General features: G+C 37.2%; 1 protein-coding gene across 1 annotated transcript in view; it reads left to right on the forward strand.

Moving 5' to 3' along the window:
* COL24A1 (collagen type XXIV alpha 1 chain) overlaps window positions 1-21,410 on the forward strand; it is a 314,245-nt gene that overhangs the window by 17,282 nt on the left and 275,553 nt on the right. Inside the window, exon 3 of the mRNA XM_059688981.1 lies at window positions 15,242-16,596. Within this exon, the coding sequence (XP_059544964.1) occupies window positions 15,242-16,596 (1,355 nt within the window). The remainder of the gene's footprint in view (window positions 1-15,241; window positions 16,597-21,410) is intronic.

The raw sequence follows: 21,410 nt of genomic DNA on the forward strand, positions 1-21,410 counted from the left end.
GATTGATAGTGTACATTTCCTGTAGAGTTGATTTCTCTCATCTGTGTTCGATTCAGTGTCTTGGAACTATGATTTTTATAAAAAGAATCTTTGTTGTTGAAATTATTACATATATCCTCTTGTTTTCCCCATTGACCCCTCTTGCCCATCCCCCCAGGCCTTCGCCACACTATTGTCTGTGTCTATGGATTATGCTTATAGGTATGCAAGTCCTTTGGCTGATCTCTTCCCATCCACCCACCCACCACCAGATTTTTCTTTTTCATCATCTGTTTTCTTATTTGAGTGGAGCATAACACCCGATAGCATCCTGAAAATGTGTACTTAGGTGGTGCATTTTGTACCATTGCATTTCTGAGAATGTGTTTATTTCATCCATGTGCTTGAGGGTAGTTTGGTAGAGTGTATAATTTTAGGCTGTATATAGTTTTCTTCTCTCAGAATTTTAAAAACTTTATTATCTTTTGGCTTTTCATCTATTGAAATCTAATATTATATGAATTCTTGATTCTTTGTATGTGAGCTTTCTAGTTTCCTCTTTAAACCCTTAAGATAATCTATTTGTCCTTGAGATTTTGAAATTACAATAATGTACCTTGGTACTGGTCTTTTTCAGTTTATTGTGCTGGGCACTCAGTAGGTCCTTTCAGTGTGGAAACATCTTTAATGTTCTTGTAATTTTCTCTTGTCAGTTCTTTCTCTCTGACATATTTAATTGTGCTTTCTGCAAATTCTGTTGGTCAGATATTGGATCTTGTGGATTGAGCTCCTTATTTTTAGCTCTTATTTTCCCATCTTTGTTTTTTATTCTACTATATATTATTTCCATGAATCACTATTTCAAACATTTAATTTTTTTATTTCTGCTGTGTTTCAATTTTTAAGAGTGTTCTCACTTCAGTTGTCCCCCCCCCCCTTTTTTTTTTTAAAAAATAGCATCTTGTTCTTTTTTCTTTAATGCAATATCTACTCTGCATACTCTGCATATGAGAATAAATTTTTTTGTATTATTCTTCTTCCTGCACTGTCTTTGTTTTTTACACATTTTAACTTCTATGTTGGAAATGTTCTTTATATGTCTGTTGTACCTGTGTTATCATTTAAAAGTAAGGTACTAGAAATATACTTGGAAACTCTGTTTGTATGGGTAGGCTTGTTAACTGCTGTATTTTACAAAGAGGGTGATGATCTGACCATCATGTTGTTGGACCACAAATGTCTAGGGCTATACAGTTTCCTTAGAGAAGAGTCCTCCGATATCTTGTAGAATATAATCCTGGTTGCCACTGTTATTGAAGTTAAGTGATATAAAGAGATTCTTATGGGGTTCAAAGAGGGCTGTCTCACCATTTAGTAGGTAGATTTTACCCAAATCCCCTTATTCTCATTATGGTGCTTCTCTTCTATATTCTGCCATGATTGTTTCGATGTTTCTACTTAAGTCTTCTGTTACGTTCTCAAAGCTTCTTATTTAGACTTTCAACTCTCCCTCCTTCCCTCATTTGAAGCTCCAATGCCTCTCTTCTGATATCAGTGATTTGGTGCCTTCAATTCTTGAGCCTTTTCAGGAATTTTCTATGTGAATTGTCCTGCCTGTCATTAACACCCGCCTCTGTAAGTAAGTCCTAGTGTTCAGTTTTTTTCAGCTATGGTAACTACTTCATTTGCTTTTCATCTTTTAAAACTTTGTTGATATCTCTTACCTGATGTTGTCTCTTCTACCCATTTACTTTGCCCATGTACTTTGAAACCACATTTCCTTGTTCTCATTTTGGTGAGATTTTAAGACTGAGCAACAATAAACATCTGTTATTTGCCATGTTTTTAGTTACTTCTTCAAGTTTTAACACAGCTAAGAAAACCATTTTAACTATACTATTAATAAATATAATTTTTGTATTTGCTTTATAACCACATTTTGGATATAACTTTAATGAATCAATGATTTTACTTCAAGACAGAAATGAATTCTATAAAGCTGTTTCCTGAGCATGTGACAGATATAGATCCCTTTTCTTATCACATACAGTCTACTTTCCTTAACACTCTGCCACTGTTGGTGGGCTCGCTGCCCGTGAGATTGGCATAGCGGCAGCGCCTCTACATGATAACTTACACCAGGCGAGATGTGGAGCTCATTCTCAGCACACACAGCTTTCTCAGGTTCATGATCCCAAGGTATGAAAACCACATGTGTAGAAATCCGTATGTGTAGAATACTCGTCTCCCGAAGAGTATTTCCTGTGAAAATTAATTCAAAATGTGTTTATTGTTAACAGAGAAGCAGCTCATCCTAGCTGCAGTTATTCCAAGTATTTTCTGCCAAAACCCATTATGGACACTTAATTAAAAATTTTGCATGTAGGTTAAAGCTTCATTTCTCATTTTATAAATAGGGTTGCTTTTATCTCTTTAACCAGAATAGATGTGCTATTTACATTAAGAATAACTTAAGGATGTTAGGGTGATCTGGCTGCGACATCTGTCACCCCATTGATCGCCAGATTTAATTTGGCTGATCTGGCTGGCTGGGTGGGTGTCCCTCTCCTCCCTCACTGATCCATTTGTGTCCCTGTCCCTCTCAAAGCTGCATGCTCAGTGGAAAGAGACAACCTTCCCCCCAGGGGAGAGGGCCTGTCTTCGGTCAAGGGTATTCGAGTAGCTGCGCTCCCCTACTAGAACCTCCAAACAAGCTCTCAAGAATAATTTAAAGTCACAATTTCCACTTTTTACATAACTAGTGTGACAGCTGTGCTAAAGCACAGGTGCTTTGCAGCCTGAATCCTGGGTTTGTGTCTAGGGTCACATGCTTACTAGCTACGTGACCTTGAGAAAGTACCTAAAATACTCTGAGCTTCATTGTCAACAACTCTAAAATGAAGATAATAGTTGTTCAAATATGATTGCTGTGTGGATCAAATGAAATAACACATGTAAAGTGTTCAGTGCATGCCTGTTACATGATGAACATACAATAAATTTTAATAGAAAAAAAGAGAATACTTCAGATCCCTTTTCCCCTCCATATACTCATAATACTGAAAAAATAAAAGTGTTGGTTTTAAATAACGTTCGTTAGTTCCTTAACTCAGTGAGCTCGCAGCCAGGAAGTCTTAATTCTGGCAATGACCAACTATTGGGATTTGACTACATAGAACAATAGAAGGTGGATTTGGGGCAATTATCTAAATAATTTAGTGAATTTGAATAAATGTTCAAGGAAAGGAAAAGTATATTGAGGCCTGTATAATCTTTATTGTTTACCATGATGGTAATTTTATTTTAAACATTCATTTTACTTTTTTTTCTTTCCTACAAGCTAGAAAGAATATAGCTTTGGGGCTTAAATGACCCAGATATATGAACATTTTCAACAATGAGGATTAATTAATATTAAGTGCTATATTATATTAATTTAGTTATTTAATAATAAGTTAACACTGTAATTTATTAAACTCTGCTAAGTGTTATTCTGTACATTTTATTTAAAATTGGATAACTTTTAAAAAGTCTTTTAAACTATCAATTACTAAGAAATATAAGAAAACCTTACATTCTTGAGGGGTAAACGTAGTACTTTCCTTGTTCCTCCTATTTGCAATAAAATATTGTTGCTATTGACAGGTAAATGGTTCTTTAGTTTTCTGTACTTGTAAAGCAAGTGTTACCATTGGTTCTCCTATATCTATTTCTTTAGCCATATGCTATACTCTGCTACAGAGTCAATTATATTCCAACTGGATTTAGAGTCAAATACAAATACTTGAGTATGAGTCATAGTTTTATTATATGCTGAGACTTGATTTCTCCTTTTATCCTCTCTCTCTTGTACCCATCCTCGCTCACTTCCTCCTCTCCCCATTTTCTTTCTTTCTCTCCTTTCACCTCCCTCTCTACTTCCCTTTCTTTAATTCTAACTAGTGATAATATATCAATGCTACTAACTATGCAAGTTTCAAATGAAAGACAAGCAAGGTTGGAAGGCCTATATCTCTGCATTAGCCTCGTGGGCTTAGAAGATTGATTTTAATTGCACACTAAGAGGAAGTATTTGTCATTAGTGTATAACAAAACAACAACAAACAAAAATTACATTGAAGGCTTTAAGAGGAGGTAACACTTGAACTGAGTCTTATAAGATGAGTAAAGTTGGCATGAAGGGATATACTTAATGAAAGAACGAAATTTAAAAATCACAGATATGGTAAGAAATTCAAGGAAAATTAATATCAAGAGTGAAGAATGCCATGGAGTGAAAAGATATATCATTAAAAAGTTAAATATATAAGGGTTAGTGTAAATTAGAAAGCGAGTCCCCAAGACCATGATTATTTCTTATACTAAATGCAAGTTTGAGGGTCCCCAAATCCACCTTCAAGCTCAATAATTCTTTAGAAGGATTCGTGGAACTCAGTGAAATTTGTTATATTCGTAGTTACGGTTTATTACATAAAAAGATACAGATTAAAATCAGCCCAAGGGAGGAACCCCTGGGACAGGGTCTGGGAAAGGCCCACATGTGGAGCTTCCCATTGTCCTCAGCCAGGGAGTCATGGTCAGTGCCAACTTTCCCAGCAAAACTATGTGACAGTGTGCATGGAGTATTGCCAACCGGTGAAGCTCACTTGAGAATTCTTGTCCAGAGTCTTTTTTTGTTGTTGTTAATCCTCACCCAATGACATATTTTTATTAATTTTTAGCAAGAGAGGAGGGAGGGGGGAGAGAGAGAGAGAGAGAGAGAGAGAGAGAGAGAGAGAGAGAGAGAGAGGCATCAATGTGAGAGAAATAGCTAACGGTTACCTCCGATACAAGCAATGAACCCGCAACCTTTTGGTGTGTGGAACGATGCTCCAATCAGCGGAGCCACCCAGCCAGTGCCTGTCCAGCATCTTTGCTGAGGCTCTGTCTTAGAGACATGGTCAACTGGTCATGCAGCTGATCTCAGTCTCCAGTCCCTCTGGAGGTTGAACTGATACCACATGACCCAAAGCCTTCAGCACAAATTACATTGTTAGACTATCTGGAATGGCCCAAGGCCCCCAGGTAAACAAAGATATTTATCAGGCAAGACATTCAAGGGCTTGTAGATTACTTCCCAGGAGCTGAGGGCCAAGACAGGACTGTTCTTTGGGCAAGTTTAAATTCTTTACTACACATGTAGCATGTGGGATTGATTGGGTGCCATACAGGAAAGGGTGGAAAATTAGGGTTTGAAAAATTGTAGTCAGGAGGCAGGGGGGCTAATTAGGACACATCTTTAATATTGTCAATAATAAATAAAATAAATAAAATTTTAAAAGATGGGAGCCCTAATGATTTACTCACATTACTTGACAGTTTTGCAATAAGGCTTTACAGCTGTAAGTGCTAATTTAAGAAGTTATAACTCCTTAAATGTGCTAACCTGCTCAGCCTCATAAAATATATCATGGGCACACACACAATTTCATGTAAAAAAATTATTTTAGAATGAAGTCATAATCTCTTAATCAGGGAGTGAGAGGATGGAAAGTAGTAGAGAGATTTTTTAACAATATATATTTTATTGATTTCAGAGAGGAATGGAGAGGGAGAGAGATAGAAACATTAATGATGAGAAAGAATCAGTGATCAGCTGCCTCCTGCACGCCCCACACTAGGGATCAATCCCGAAACCCTGAGCATGTGCCCTGACCCGGAACCTTGACCTCCTGGCTCATAGGTCTACACTCATCTCAACCACTGAGCTGTAACGACTGGAGCAAAGTAAGATAAAGTGGGATAAAAGGAAAGGAAATGAGATCAGAGAGGTGAGAAGGGAACTGATAGCAGGTTTCACATACCATGTGAGGAGTTTGGGTTGTAGTTTAGTGTAATAGGAAGCCATTGCGAATTTTGTTCAGGAGAGTGGCATGATATAATTTACACTGTAAACATATTACTCTGGCAGCTGGTGGGGTCATGGGCTCTTCACCGAGAGAGGCACCAAAGTTAAGAGCAACAGATTTGGGGGGGGGGAAATATGTATATTGAGTTGGAAGTGCTTGTGGCACATCTAATCTGCACTGGATAAATTAAATAGGCAATTGAATATGCAAGCCCAGAAAGGAGGTTTTGTGAGTCAGCATATGTGGTTACTGAAACCATGGTTTGGATGAAGTCATTAGGCTTGGATTTCACAGTAAAAAGGCCAAGGCACTGTCTTGGTAACACCACGATTCATTCTATGTATAAGAAGCAAATAGGTGAAGGAGATACAATCATTTCTGCTGTTAGTAATGTGCATTCCTAAAATTATGACACTTGAGATTGGCTCTGGAGAACACCTGCATTCAAATTCTGGCCTTGGAAAAATTGCTTAAATTCTCTGTGACTTATTTTCGTAACTATCCAATGGGGTTAACAATAATGCCTCTGTCCTAGGGTTTTTGTGAGAATTGTGTGGCTTAATACAGTAAAGTTCGGAGACTTGTGCTTGGTACATTGAAAGGATTTAATAAATGCTCCTATTATTCTTATTCTTTAAAAATAATGCAAAACACTGAATAAAGTATCTCATTGATAATCAACCTTGTTTAAATGGTAACTGATTTCCTTAGTGACACAAACTGGATTGATTTCATGGTTAGGGCCACTCATGAAACAAGTAAATTATGATAGACAGCTAAGTATTTTCCTGCAATATTCATTGGTTAAAGTAAATATCTAACTTTAACATTAAATTTGCAATTTGGTGATATTCATGGCCAGGCCTAAATTAATGTTAAAGAGTTTGTCCTTGAATATAAGCCTTTCTTTTTTCCTCTCTCTCTTGTTATCCCTACCCCCTTTCATCTGCGCCTTTTATCCTTCAGAGTTCTCTGCTCTCTGCTGTCCTTTCTATCGACATCCGCTCAAAGAATTTGCTAAACATATTCACGCCAAAATATGAAAACTTAAAACTAGAATAATAATTAAATTTTACCTCCAGTACTAACTCTGATGGCTACTTAGAGAATCTTCCCCGTGGTGAGATTTCCGTGGATGGGGGTGGGGGTCGGGGGGGCGGATAACCCTGCTGTGATTAATGAGGCTTGCCAAGGGAGACGTAAGGTGGTGTGGAGAATACAGTAGCTCTGAGGCAGCATGGTGGGGCCAAGATTGTAGACTTTGAAGTCAGACTGGTTTGGCTCAAATCTATTTCCACTATTTATCAGCTGTGTAACCTTGACGGAGTTATTTAATCTCTCTGGGCCTCAGATTTTTTTTTTTTTAATCAAGTATCAACTTGAAACCATGAGCTATTATAATCCCACTTCTGGTTATGGATATCACACAAAAGAAACAAGGGGGATGAAATAATAAACCTGAAAACTCCATTTGCAGCAAAACTAGGGGACTGAGATAATCTGCACACTCCCAAAATACGCTAAGAAAAGCAGATGATATTGAGTAAAGTGAATAGTGCAGTGGCAGAAGGCACCAGTAAAACCAAACTTCCTAAAGGCGAGGAGCACACCCTGAAGAATATAACCTTTAGCCCTTCTACAAAACAGATGCCAGAGGACCTGGGGAAGCAGAAGCCTCCCAGAAGCAAGTACAAGAAAGAAGCACAGATAATAGCTAAATGGCCCAAGGGTGACAGGTTTCAGGAAATGCGAAAACCTGTCCTGAGGCGAAGGATTTTTTCTGAAGTGTATTCCAATGGGAGTAGGTACAGGGGAAGGAGAGTTAGGAGTTGTGAGCAGGGCTGGCTGTAGAAGTCCCCCTGGACTAGGTTTGGTTCAAAGAAGAGGGTAGGGATGTATCAAGGAGCCATTTGAGAAGGAAACTGGTAACGCTGAAATGGAGCCTTTAGGCTTTGAGATTTGGAAGGCATGGCCCTTTGGCTTCTCAACACAGCATCCCTGCTGGGCTATGAAATACTAAGTAACTACAAGAATTTGGCACAGAATAAATAGAAAGATACAACAAGGCATAATGTAGGTAAAAGCAGCAAAAATTAGAATGCGCACATGAAAATATCACCTTTAGGAAGGAAGATCATAAAGCAAAATATAAGAACTCAGATAAAGGAAGAGATGGCAAGGCATTAAAAGGATATGAATTGTAAGCTTGTAGAACACAGAAAAGAAGTTATAGGGAAAAAATACTTTCTATAAAGCAAGATAAAATCGGAAGGAGCACGAAGAGATTCTACATTGTAGGAAACAAAGTAAAGATAGAAATGAGAAAATCAAAAAAATGGGACTGAAGATAAAGAAAATATTTTAAAAGATTATAGCAATATTATAGATATAGAAGACAGCATTAGAGATTCAACATAATCATAAGAGGAATTTTTGAAGAAAACCACAACTATAAAATAGAACAAATGTTCAAAGACATAATACATGAAAACTTTAATGAAGTAAAAACCAAAACAAAACACAATAAAACTTGAATCTGTACAACAAATGGGCATACTATGTCCCAGGAAACCTTTATCCAGAATGGTAAAAATCAAGCCATATTCTAATAAAATCACTGTATTTCAAAGATTAAGAACAGCTCTTTTGGTCATGCTGTTAAAAAATCAAGTCAATTAAAAGGAGAAAAAAAAAGAAGCTGATTTCCAACTTTTCTATTCTAACATTCAACACCTGAGGATGTCAACTCATATCCACAAGATATTCAAAGAGATAAAGTATCAGTAAAGAATTTTTAATCTAATGAAACTTAAGGTATGACGTTGCCAACAAACAATTCTAAAACGTCAAATACCCAGGAAATGTTCCCATAACCTCTTCTTGAGGGAACTAATAGAGGATAACCTTCAGCAAAGAGGAAATGACTAAGAAAATGACTGCCAAGACTGCCTCTATTTATCAGAAGGCAATTGTGGAAACAGAGCAGAATATAAATGCCAGGTGAACTCAGTGTAGGAATGGTACAACCACCAAAACACAGGAGAAGAGGGAAAAAAGGAAGGAGATTGTGTTTGCTGATTAGCTCACATGTAGAAGCTGGGAATTAAATAATATTATCCAAACATCACAAATACAATAAAAATACTATAAGAATATTTAATAGTAAAAAGGTAAATACTAAAAAAGGTAATTCTATTGACTAATAGTAGATGGTGAGGGAAAGGGAGAAAAAGGAAACATTGTTCATAGGAAAGAAGAGATCTGTCCAAATAAGGAGGGTTAGTGATATTGTATACATTTATCATTTTAAAGTTAACCCTTATAATAAAAATACAAAACTTTATAAGTCTGAAAAGAACTACCTACAAAAACAAAGCAAAAGAAACAAGCACACAGTGAAAAACTTAAAAAAAAAATGGGAAAACAAAGTAAAATGACATTAAATAAATCATCACATCAATAAATGTAAATAGACTTAATTTTGATATTCAAATTAAGAATTTTAGATTGGATCAAAAAATAAATCAAACTCTTTCTCTTTACTGAAAGTACAGTGTTTCAAAGTAGGTGAAAATAAAAGTATAGGCAAAGATATATCAGACAAATGCAAACAAAAAGAAAGTTGAGAAAAAGGGGCTTTGTCTTACTCCCAGATCAGGTAGAAATTACACTAAAAATATTATAAAACACACATCAAAATTCTTTTATAATTCCAAAAGGTGCAATACCCAATGAATAAATGCATCAAAATTCTATATTCATCAATATTCATAAAGCTATGACCACATGAAATAAAAGGAGAGATATGCAAGTGGTAAGGTACTTTCTTTACCTCTTAGTTCATGACAGATTTTAATTGTATAAAAGTAAATAAAGATATACAAGATATAAACAATAAACAGTAAGGTTCACCTAACTGATATTAAATTCTATACCCTGAAATACCTTTGTAAGTGCTTATCAAACACCATTTATTATGCTGTTTCAGAAACAGAAAGTGCAGATTATATACTATTATCACAATGCTATTAAGTTAGGAAAAAAAACCCTTCTAACCGGAAATTTTTATTTTTAATTAAATCATTTGGGCCAATGGGAAAATACAAGTAAAAGTTACATAGTGTCTAGAAAAACAACAAAAATGAAACTACTACCTATCCAAATCTTTAGTATACATCTAAAGCAATACTCAGAAAATTTACAGTTTCAATGCTATAAATAAATAATTAAGTACTCATCTTCAGAAATTAGAAAAGGAATAAAATAAACCAAAAGAAAATAGGCTAATTAATGAATATAAATGCATACATTAATTAATGATATAGAAAATATATAATTATACTGGCTTAAGAACAAAGATAGCAAAATATCCAGTGCTGGAAAATTATATAGAGACCACAGAAATAAGAAAACTAAAGGAATTATTAGGGAATATTACATGAAGATAATCTGGGTAATATATTTGAAAGCCTAGAAGAAAGTTATTAATTCATAGAAAAATATAAGTTTCTAAAATCAAGGTGCAATTGAAAATTAGAATAAATCAATTAACATTAAATTGGGAAAGTGAAGAGCTACCAATGAAAATGCCAACATAAGTTTGGTTTTATCTAACTTTTGAGGAAAAACAAAAAAGATAATTCTAAAGGTATTTAAACTTCTATGCCACAGAAAACAATTAAACTTTAATGTTGTAGTTTGATAAAGATAGTACAATAAGAGTAAAACCACAGACCAGTCGTAGCTCATAAATACTGATACAATGATTCTATTTAAGTTTTTCTTCAAGAATCATAGAAATGTACACTTGAAAGCTATGTAATCTTATTAACCAATGTTACCCCAATAAATTTAATTAAAAATAAGTAAATAAATAAATAAATATAAAGAAGAAAGAGAATAGTAGCAAATATAGCAACATATTAACATTTAATCTAGGTGCTACATATAGAGATTATCTATAATAATCTATAATAATAAAAGTGTAAATCGACTAAACAGCTGAACAGTGGAACGACCTTCCAGATGACCATGCTATGACACCTACTGGAGTCAGGCCAGCCAAGGTGGATGCAGTGCAATTGGTCGGGGGGCCCCACCGTTGCCCCACAGAGGGAGGCCCAGGCCACCAGCCAACAGGGTGATCAATTGGGGGGCTCTGTGATCAGCCCAAAGAGGGAGGCCCAGGCTACCCTGCAGTGGCACTGTGGCAGGTGGGTGGGGCCTCCCTCTGTGGGCGCCATCCATCGCTGAGCCCTGTCTGGGTGGGCAGGGCCTACCTTTTTGGGGCGATTGATCGTGGGGCTCCTGGACTGCAAGAGGGCGTGGGCCAGGCTGAGGGACCCCCCTCCAGTGGACGAATTTTGTGCACCAGGCCTCCAGTATATAAATATTTTTGAATGTTTGAAATATTTTCCAATTTATTTAAACAACCATATCTCTATTATAAAAATCCTCAACATGCTCAATAAAATATTTGGCAATATTAAAATATATATTCTAAAGTTTTTAAATTATACTCTTCCCAGAAATATTTTCTTTTAATAGAATCAGAAATTTGAGGTAATAGGTAGCAGGGGTTTTGTTAAATGCAAAGAGAGGTTTTCTTTGGGTAAGGAGCAACCTTGATATCATACTACATAAGTGTGACTCTTCCTTTGTGTAACAATAGCCTATTTGGCATTTTTCACATACTTTCTGATTATATATACTTTAAGCATTGTGATTTTTACAGTAGCAGTGTTTCCTCCATAGTTTACTTCTCACATTGAGATACACATACCCTTTAAGGCAGGTAGCATTGGGCAAGAGTACCCAAAATCACAGACTAACTATGGCATATGTTTTAGGAGTATAAATTTTTATTGAAGATTAGGGATGGGACTATTTAACTCTGGTCATTTATGTTTTATGTTAAAATAAGCGTAGCCATATTATGGAATAAAATTAAAATTTTTCATAAATTCCAGCTAATGAAAGAGTAATATGTAAATTGACCATCACTCTAACACACAAGATGGCTACCCCCATGTGGTAAAGATGGCCACCACAAGATGGCCGGCAGGGGAGGGCAGTTGGGGGAAACCCAGGCCGGCAAGGGAGAGCACTTGGGGAGAACCAGGCCTTCAGGGGAGAGCAGTTAGGAGTGACTGGGCCAGCAAGGGAGGGCAGTTGGGGGCGACCAGGCCATCAGGGGAGCAGTTAGGCTTCGATCAGGCAGGCAGGTGAGCGGTTGGGAGTCAGCAGTCCTGGATTATGTGAGGGATGTCCGACTGCCCGTTTATTTTGTTCATTAGGCAGATCGGGTCTAAATGGGCAGTCAGACATCCCTCAAAGAGTCCCAGATTGAAGAGGGTGCAGGCTGGGTTGAGGGACACCCCCACCCCCCCCGGGCATGAATTTAGTGCACCAAGCCTCTAGTCCTATCTAATAATAGACAAACATGGTAATTAACCATACATCCGCTACGCTTCCCATTGGCTAATCAGGGCAATATCCAAATTAACTGCCAACAAAGATGGCGGCCGACAGCGAGGCAGCTGAAGCGAACATGAGGCTTGGTTGCTCCAGTGATGGAGGAAGCCAAGGTTCCCCACCTGCCGTGGCCCAGCTCTAAGCTGCACTCTAAGCAACAATGTTGCAATTATAGAAGCTAAACAAACCCCAGATATCTGCTTTCAGCCAGCTGGCCTCTGAGCAGGAGCTGCAACAAAGTTTCAATTACAGAAGTTAAATCAATCCCAGAATAAAAGAAAAAAAAAGAAAAAAAGGAGAGACTGGGAGCTTCAGTTGCAGGCTTGGCCTACCTAAAAACAGCCTTCACCCCCTCATCCAGGCTGGCCAGGCACCCCAGTGGGGACACCCTGAAGGGGGTGCGGGAAGCCTGAAAACAGCTATCAGCCCCTCACCCAGGCTGGCCAGGCACCCAAGCGGGACTCCCACCCTGATCCGGGACACCATTCAGGGCAAACCAGCCGGCCCCCACCCGTGCACCAGGCCTCTATCCTATATAGCAAAAGGGTAATATGCAAACTGATCCTAACAGCAGAAAGACTGGGAATGATTGGTCACTATGACACACACTGACCACCAGGGGGCAGACGCTCAATGCAGGAGCTGCCCTCTGGTGGTCAGTGAGCTCCCACAGCGGGGAGCTCTGCTCAGCCACAAGCCAGGCTGATGGCTGCCAGTACAGCAGTGGTGGTGGGAGCCTCTCCTGCCTCCTCAGCAGTGCTAAGGATGTCCGACTGCACCTTAGGTCTGCTCCCCGCTGGCAAGTGGACATCCCCTGAGTGCTGCCAGGCTGCCAGAGGGAAGTCTGATTGCCATCTTAGGCCCAATCCCCCAGGGAACAGGCCTCAGCCAGCAGGTGGTCATCCCCCAAGGGGTCTCAGACAGAGAGAGGGCACAGGCCGGGCTGAGGGACCCACCCCCCACCCCCGCCCATGCACAAATTTTTGTGCACCGGGCCTCTAGTATAATTATAAAAACATGAGAAGTCATAGCTATTTGTGTGTGTGTGTGTGTGTGTGTGATGGGGCCTCTTTAAAATATTCCACCAAATCTCAGGAGAAGCACATAATTCTAAACTGCTGTTAGGAATATTTTGGTGGAAAAGTTTGGGAGACACTGTCATTCAATATCTTAGGTACTGATTTTTGTATCTTAAATACAAACATTTATAACATTTAAAACTATTATGAAATTACAACTATTTTATAAATAAGTTCTAATTTAAAATACTTGTGTGTTTTGTAAAGCACTCTAATGAGAAAATACTTTAATTGTATTGCTAGATTATGAAAGTGATATTCAATAATTATTTCATTGTTGTAGATAGTTGTCAGACTTGGCTGTGACATTTGCCATTATGTTTGCTGTTTGTAATAAACATAAATTATCAAATAGCTCCTAATTTCCTATAAAAGAAAAACTAAGATGATGTACAAAGTTCCAGGATAATCTTAAAGACTTATTTTTCTTTACTTATCATAGTTATGAATTAATAATTATTTCACATTTCTTGGAGATGATTATATATGTACAAAAATACAGATGGTGGATTTATTGCCCCCGAAATAATAAAGATCATATGGCTGACAAAGCTGTTCTATATCTTTAAAAAAGGGTTAATCATGCTTTACAAATGGTATTTAATTTTATAGGACTGAGATAAATATATAAAATTTTATTTATTACATATGATTAGATTTTTGGTGGGGAAAATTCATTCATTCAGAAATTATAGAACTGTTTGCAAGGCAGGTATAGTAGATCTCCAATAATGAATCAGATAGAGAGAGTCTGTCTTACCAGAGTTTGTAATAGGTAAGGGAAGTAAGCAATATTCAATTAGAAATATTATATAAAAGATAAATTAGAAAAAATCCGTATTATAAAATATTTATATTATATCATAAATATTGAAAAAGGGTCTACAGATTATATGAAAATTACTGTGGAGAACTGAGGAAAAAATGGGAGAGAAACCTGGAGGGGTAAAGAAAGTATGGTGATCACAAGCGATAGAAATTTAAGTTCACTTGTCTAGGAGATATCAAGGTGACTGCATACTTTATGTGTAACATGCCCTTAAGGTATTAGGCATAGGGAGAACTGTTATGTGACTTGTAAATTCCCAGGTGGTTAGAAGAAAAAATGACCTGAAAATTTATAGTTCAAAGGATTTTGTGAATTTAACTTATTAAATGGTTTCCAAATTACAAATTTCTTTTTATATATTCCCAGTTTCTCTTTAACATGGAAGTCATCAAATTCTAAGTTCTAACTTAAAGAAATAAATGACATGTGGGAATCTGTGAGCATGTATATTCATTGGTGTAACAAATAAGATTTTTAATTGATTGGGAAAATGAGAGAACACTTATTTATTAATTAAATTTCAGGTTTAGGGATATTGAGATGTATGTTTGCATATGTGTGTATGTGCATTTTTCAAATTACCCATATATAGAAAAGGCTAATATGCAAAGTGTCCCATTGGGAGTTCGACCAGGAGACCAGGAGTTCAGTTGCTCGCTATGACATATGCTGACCACCAGGGGGCGGCGCAAAACAAAGGAAGGCCCCGGCCGGCAGCCGGAAGGCCCCAATTGGACCTGATCGCTGGCCAGGCCTAGGGACCCTATTCATGCATGAATTTTGTGCACCAGGCCTCTAGTAGAATATAATGTTTTACTCACCCTCTTGTATCTCTCATTACCTGGAAATTAGTTATGGATAGAGGATGCTTATTTTAGGGATTACTACTGATATAGACAAGGAAGATTTTCTCATACTCAAACATTTATATGAACACATGAATGCATAAGAATAAGATTCTTTCTTTCTCTTTCTCTCTCTTTAATTTCCAGGCATAGATATTCTTCATCAACTAGGCCTTGGAGGCAAAGATGTAAGACACTCATCATCAGTGACTGCTACACCATCATCATCTACACCACTACCTCAGGGAGTCCATATAACAGAATCAGGTGTCATTTTAACAAATGATGCTTACATTGAGTCACCTCTCAGGAAAATTTTACCAGTCCACTTGGAACAGCCATTTACAATATTAATTGGGTTACAGTCACATAAAGTAAACAATGCATTTCTCTTCAGCATTAGAAATAAAAATAGACTGCAATTAGGAGTTCAATTATTACCTAAGAAAGTAGTGGTACACCTTGGAGGAAAGCAGTCTATATTTTTCAACTATCGTGTCCATGATGAGCGATGGCACTCATTTGCCATCACTATTCGAAACCAACTGGTCTCGATGTTCGTGGAGTGTGGAAAGAAATCTTTTAGCAGAGAGACTCTTTTGGAAGTTCAGACATTTGATTCTAACAGTGTGTTCACCTTAGGAAGTATGAACAATGATTCTGTCCATTTTGAAGGAATAGTATGTCAGTTGGATATTATTCCTACTGCAGAAGCATTTGCCAACTATTGCAGATATGTGAAACAGCAGTGCCGCCCTGGGACAAGCCTTCTTCATACAACTATCGTACCCGCTAAGATACTAGAAAACGCTGCCTTACCTAAACCATTTGGTAGACATATACTGTCAGGAGACACACTTACCAAAGGCACAAACACTCCAAATATTATCAACAATGAATCTGCAATGGCATATAAACAACAAGAACACCAGACATCAAGATCTCCGCTGACTTTTCTCCACCCAGGGAACGTCTCTGCTATGGATCTTGAGAGCCATGGGTTTCAGGACAAAGAAATAATCACTGAGGAACATACTCAGACAAATCTAAGCCTGTCAGCGACCCATCATCTCCTCAGTAAGGCAAGAATAAATACCCAGGAGAAATTTAGTTCTCTCTCAAATGTGTCCAGCAATTTAACACAACATAATGATAGAGTAACTGGGCTGATTCTGTTTGAGAAGATATCATCTATTCTTCCACATAAAAAACAAGGTACAGCTATTAATGGTAAGAAGGCTATCACGGCAAATCTACAAACTAATGAACTCATGGAACTGCAACAGATTTTAAATACAACCTTGTATAGAATGACAGATGAGCCATCTGTGGATAATCACCTTGATCTAAGGACGGAAAGTGAAATTGATCCTGATGCTACTTATCCCATTGAAAATAGCTATGAAACTGAGCTTTATGACTACTATTACTACGATGAGGATCTTAATACAATGCTCAAAATGGAGAATCTCAGAGGGCCAAAAGGGGACACTGGACCTCCCGTAAGTTGTTGTTTTTTAATGTCTTATGTACTAACTTACCATATGTTTCAAAGATAATTCTATAGATTGAACAATGCAGAACAGACCAGAACTGTCTCCAAAATGTATCTTGGCTACGGTGACTGGATTTTTGGTTGCTATAATATATCCAACCAGAATACAACCCTGGCTCAAATATTGCACTTTCTTTGTGGTTTTTATTGGCAGGCTGAAAAGGTTACTTAATTCTGGTAAAGTGGTGTAAGCTATATGTTTTTCTTGTTCAGTTGCATTTCAACCAGAAACTCAACTGCTAAATATAGACCAGCAATCTTTATTTAAAAACAAAACCAAACCATAAGCTTAATGCATAGTCATGTTAGGAGAAGGATATAAAAGTTATAGTAGACCAAAGAAAAATACATCAATTTAAAAGCCTTTTAGTACAACAGTGTCAAGTGAATTAAAACAGAGTGTAAAATTTGTTTTAGATAGATAATTTTGTAGTGAAACATTGACTGGGAAAAAGAAAGCCCTTATCATTCTAAATGTAATATTTTAATTTCCATTTAAATTGCAAATTGACCAAACGCGGAATGACCAGTTGCTATGACACGCAATGACCACCAGGGGGTAGATGCTCAATGCAGAAGCCAGGCTTGTGGCTGGCAAGTGAAGCAGAAGTGGGGGGAGCCTCTCCTGACTCCTTGGCAGTGCTAAGGACCCTTGGGGAGAGATGTCTGGGGGGAGCGGGCCTAAGCCAGCAGTTGGACATCCCCCGAGGGGTCCCGGACTGCGAAAGGGCACAGGCTGGGCTAAAGGAACCCCTGCCCCCAGTGCACAAATGTCGTGCACCAGGCCTCTAGTGGATTAATAAAAGCTCCATCTACTTAAGACAAAAAATAATTTGTCAGTCCATCAATCCATTCAATGGAAAATCCAGCCAAGTCATTTCATAAACAAAACAATGAAATAATTTTTTTGAGCTCTGAAATTCTTTTGTTGTGTAGGTATATTTACAGATGAACATTTGAAAATTTTTAAAATAATTTGAAACTTATTTAAAGCTATTTAAAATCATAATATTAGAAACATTGTTTTTGCCTTTCATATTTGTACCTTAAATAATCAACCTATATGTCTTCAGAAATTAATTTTTTTAATTGCAAGAAGACTAACATATACCTCAAAATATTTATTTGATGAGAATAAAGTTTATGTCATTGGTTTAGTTCCAGAAACCACAGAATGTAGAATGGGAGAAGATGATACCACTTGCTTAGCTTATGTTTCTTCTGTGGTTATTACTTGAAGTGATTTGTTAGGTATTGAGCAACTCCTATTCGAATGAATGTTTAAAGGTTTTAAAATAAACTCTGAATAATATATTATTATAGAGAAATAAACTCTTCTGAGCTATGACAATTACCAACATAATGGGAAGGTCATATTAAGCAAATGGTTATGGAAACAATTCTTCAGAAAAAGTCAGTATGATGAGATGAACATTAATCTTTCCTATAAAACCCAAAATAGTCATTTCAGTATTGGTAAGTGAAACAATAATACTCAACAGATATTTCCTTAGTCTCTACTATGGGCAAAGAAGGAATAGAGAGTTTGTATAACATAGTCATTGCTCAGAAGGGGCTTAATTTCAATAATGGGGCTATAAGAAGTACATATATAACTATATCTCACAGTAAAGTAAGATAAATGCCACTGAGAGATAAAAACTAAGTGTGTAGGGTACATATGGTCAAAGGTAAGAAAAATATTTTTGAGAGTATCTCTATGAAAGTTCACTTAAGGCTGAGCTGTTCAGGATAAGTTCTTGTGGACAAAGTTAGTTATAACCTAGGCTTCAAAGAATAGATATGATTTTGGTAAGTGAAAGGGACTAGTATATTTTTATATAGGAAAAAAGAGCATGATAGCTATCATTTATTGAGTTTTTATCTTGTGGCCGATACTCTACATACCCTTTCCATTCATTATCTTATCTTAAAATAACTTTGTAAGGTTAGTATTCTCATTTTTTCAGGTGAATAAATTAAAGTGCCGAGAAGTTAATATACTTGCCTATACCATATTATTAATAATTGATAGAGCCAGGTTATCTGCCTCTAAAGCTCAAACTCTTTTACAATGCTAGGCTGAATAATGTTAGACAATTACGAGATGCAACCTAGATTTCAGGTTGCGGAGAGTTTTAATTGTCAAACTGATAATTCTAACTTCCTCTTCTCAATGGTGAATTTTGTAGGCTTCTAAGCAGACATATTACTAGGAATTCAGTCTGATAGCAGTGCCCAGACAGGAAATTTCTGTTATCTTGATGTTACAAGACTAGGACATTAGGGTGATAGCAGTGAAAATGCAAAAGAAAGGCAAGATTCAAGTGATACTTTAAAGGAAAGTTCAACTTTGAGAATCCTACTTCAGCATAGTGTAGAAGACTAAAGGTAGATTTTAGAAAGCTAAGGAGAGATTGAGTGGTGGTAAAATGAGAACTTTGTAGGGATTTCTCCACGTGGATGTTGGCTGTGTGAAGTCTTAGGGCAGCCTGATTTTCTACTCAGAGGTGACCATTTCTTCCTCTGTATCCCCATGTAGTTCTTTTCTTGTCTTTGAAGTTCAATAAACCTATTAGGTTCTGTGTCAGTTTTTTTCTGATACACTTTGATGTGAAAATTATTTTTATTTTATTGTAGAAAAGTCTCCCCTTATGTTTTCAAGCATTTTTCTTTTGCATTTTTCTATGTTCTTCAGGCACACCACTATACGTATATTGAGTGTCCTTTGTGATGGAAGTATTTATTATCTTCTCTATAATCATGTTTATCTGTTGCTTTCTTATTTCATTCTGTGTGTATTCAGTTATCTTGCATCCATATTCCTTTATTGTTTTTTTTCAGTTGTATTTCATCAGTTTTTATTGCTTCTGACATGGCTTTCATCAGTAACTAGAGGCCCGGTGCATGAATTCGTGCATGATTGGGGTCCGGCCGGCCCACCCCTTGAGGCCGATCAGGCCGGCTGGGGGGAGGGGACACCAGAGATTGGCCGGCCGGCCCCGCCCCCTGGTCAAACTGCTGGTTGAGGGGACAATTTGCATATTAGCTTTTTATCATATAGGATGGTCTCTTTTTGCTCTTTCTTAAGCTCTTCTGGTTCACATTTCATTACCTTGGTTTTATTTTTATCTCTTTTTTAAAAAATATATTTTGTTGATTTTTTTACAGAGAGGAAGGGTGAGGGATAGAAAGTTAGAAACATCGATGAGAGAGAAACATCAATTCAGCTGCCTCCTGTACACTCCCTACTAGGGATGTGCACGCAATGAGTGTACATGCCTTTGACCAGAATCTAATCTGGGACCATTCAGTCCGCAGGCCGATGCTCTATCCACTGAGCCAAACTGGTTAGGGCTATTTTTATCTCTTGTAACTTTTCTTTGAGCTCTCTTTTTAGAGAAAATTGGCATTTCAAAATTCTTTGAATCTATAGTGAACTATATGCCTGAACCCTTTCTCTGTTGCTTAGAGCAATTCCTCCCATGAATGTTTTTCCTCCACTTTTAATTTATGTTTCTGTCCTCACACTTCCCCTCACCTCAATATCTATGCATAGGGCCCTTTCTAGTTTCTTCCTAGTTAGTAGTAATTTTTAAAATAAAGATTACTCTATCTGAGCTGTTGTTTGTTTTAGAATAGTATAGGTACATACAAAAGGAAGTAGTGTGGAGTGGTACACAGATTCAAATTTGCTGCCTTGAATACCATCTTATATTTAGTTTGTCCTCTACCAGAAACATATCTCCCCTAATTTAATGTGCAATTTGTTGTGAATCCCTTTGTATCACAGGCTCTCTGAGGAGTAATATGATGATTTCTGCTCTTGTCTTTTACCCCCGAGAAATCTCCTGAGGTTGGGAGATTTGGTTGTAAATCATAAACATGACATGTTCTTCCCGTTAATTTGTACCTTCTTTACTTTTGGCTGTTTGGAACTGGGTCTTTACTGAGTCATGAATTATATCTCCTGTGGGTTTCTCATTCCTTTAAAACTCATCATTGTAGTCAAAGGATTGTTGGAATGAACTTTTAGGACTGGTGTACTTTTAGACATCTGTAGCCTGTCCAAGGTTTGAGGTCTGAGGAGGTTTTTTGTTTATTTTTTGTTTTTGGTCATCTCTCAACATCTTTTCTTACACCAATGTTTCTTCATATTTTGTGGTTTGTGGTTGTGGTTCCTTTCTCATTTCATCGGATATGATGTTTTCATCTTTTGATATTTTTTTGTTGTTTTCAGTGGGTTTTGAGGGAGGGAGGATAGTTTAAAAAATTTTTTTTCTGCCTTCTTTAATTTAAATTCTCTAGTGATTTTTAAAAACATATATCAGATCATGTCATTTATCTGCCTTCACTCTTCAGTGTCCAAAAAATGGAGCACTTAGAATAAATAAAAAAATTCTTTTTCATACCCTGGCTGGTGTGGCTTAGTTGGTTGGGCATTGTCCTGTGCCCTGAAAGGTGGCAGGTTTGATTCATGGTCGGGTCACATGCCTGGATTTCGGGCACCATCCCTAGTCAGGGTGTGCAGGAGGCAGCTGGTCAATGTTTCACGCATATCAATGTTTCTCTCTCCCTCTCTTCCTTTCCCTTCTCTTTCTGAAAAGTCAATTAAAAAATCTTAAAAAGCCCACATACCTCTTTTCCATGACCTGTACAATCAGATGTGATCTGGCCCCTGCTTACCTAAGCAACCTCATCTTGTTCCATTTTTTCTTACTTTCACTATCGCTTTCTTTTAGTTCTTTAATAAGACTATTT

Source organism: Myotis daubentonii, chromosome 3 (assembly GCF_963259705.1).
Source record: "Myotis daubentonii chromosome 3, mMyoDau2.1, whole genome shotgun sequence".
In the NCBI taxonomy this organism is placed as follows: Eukaryota; Metazoa; Chordata; class Mammalia; order Chiroptera; family Vespertilionidae; genus Myotis; species Myotis daubentonii.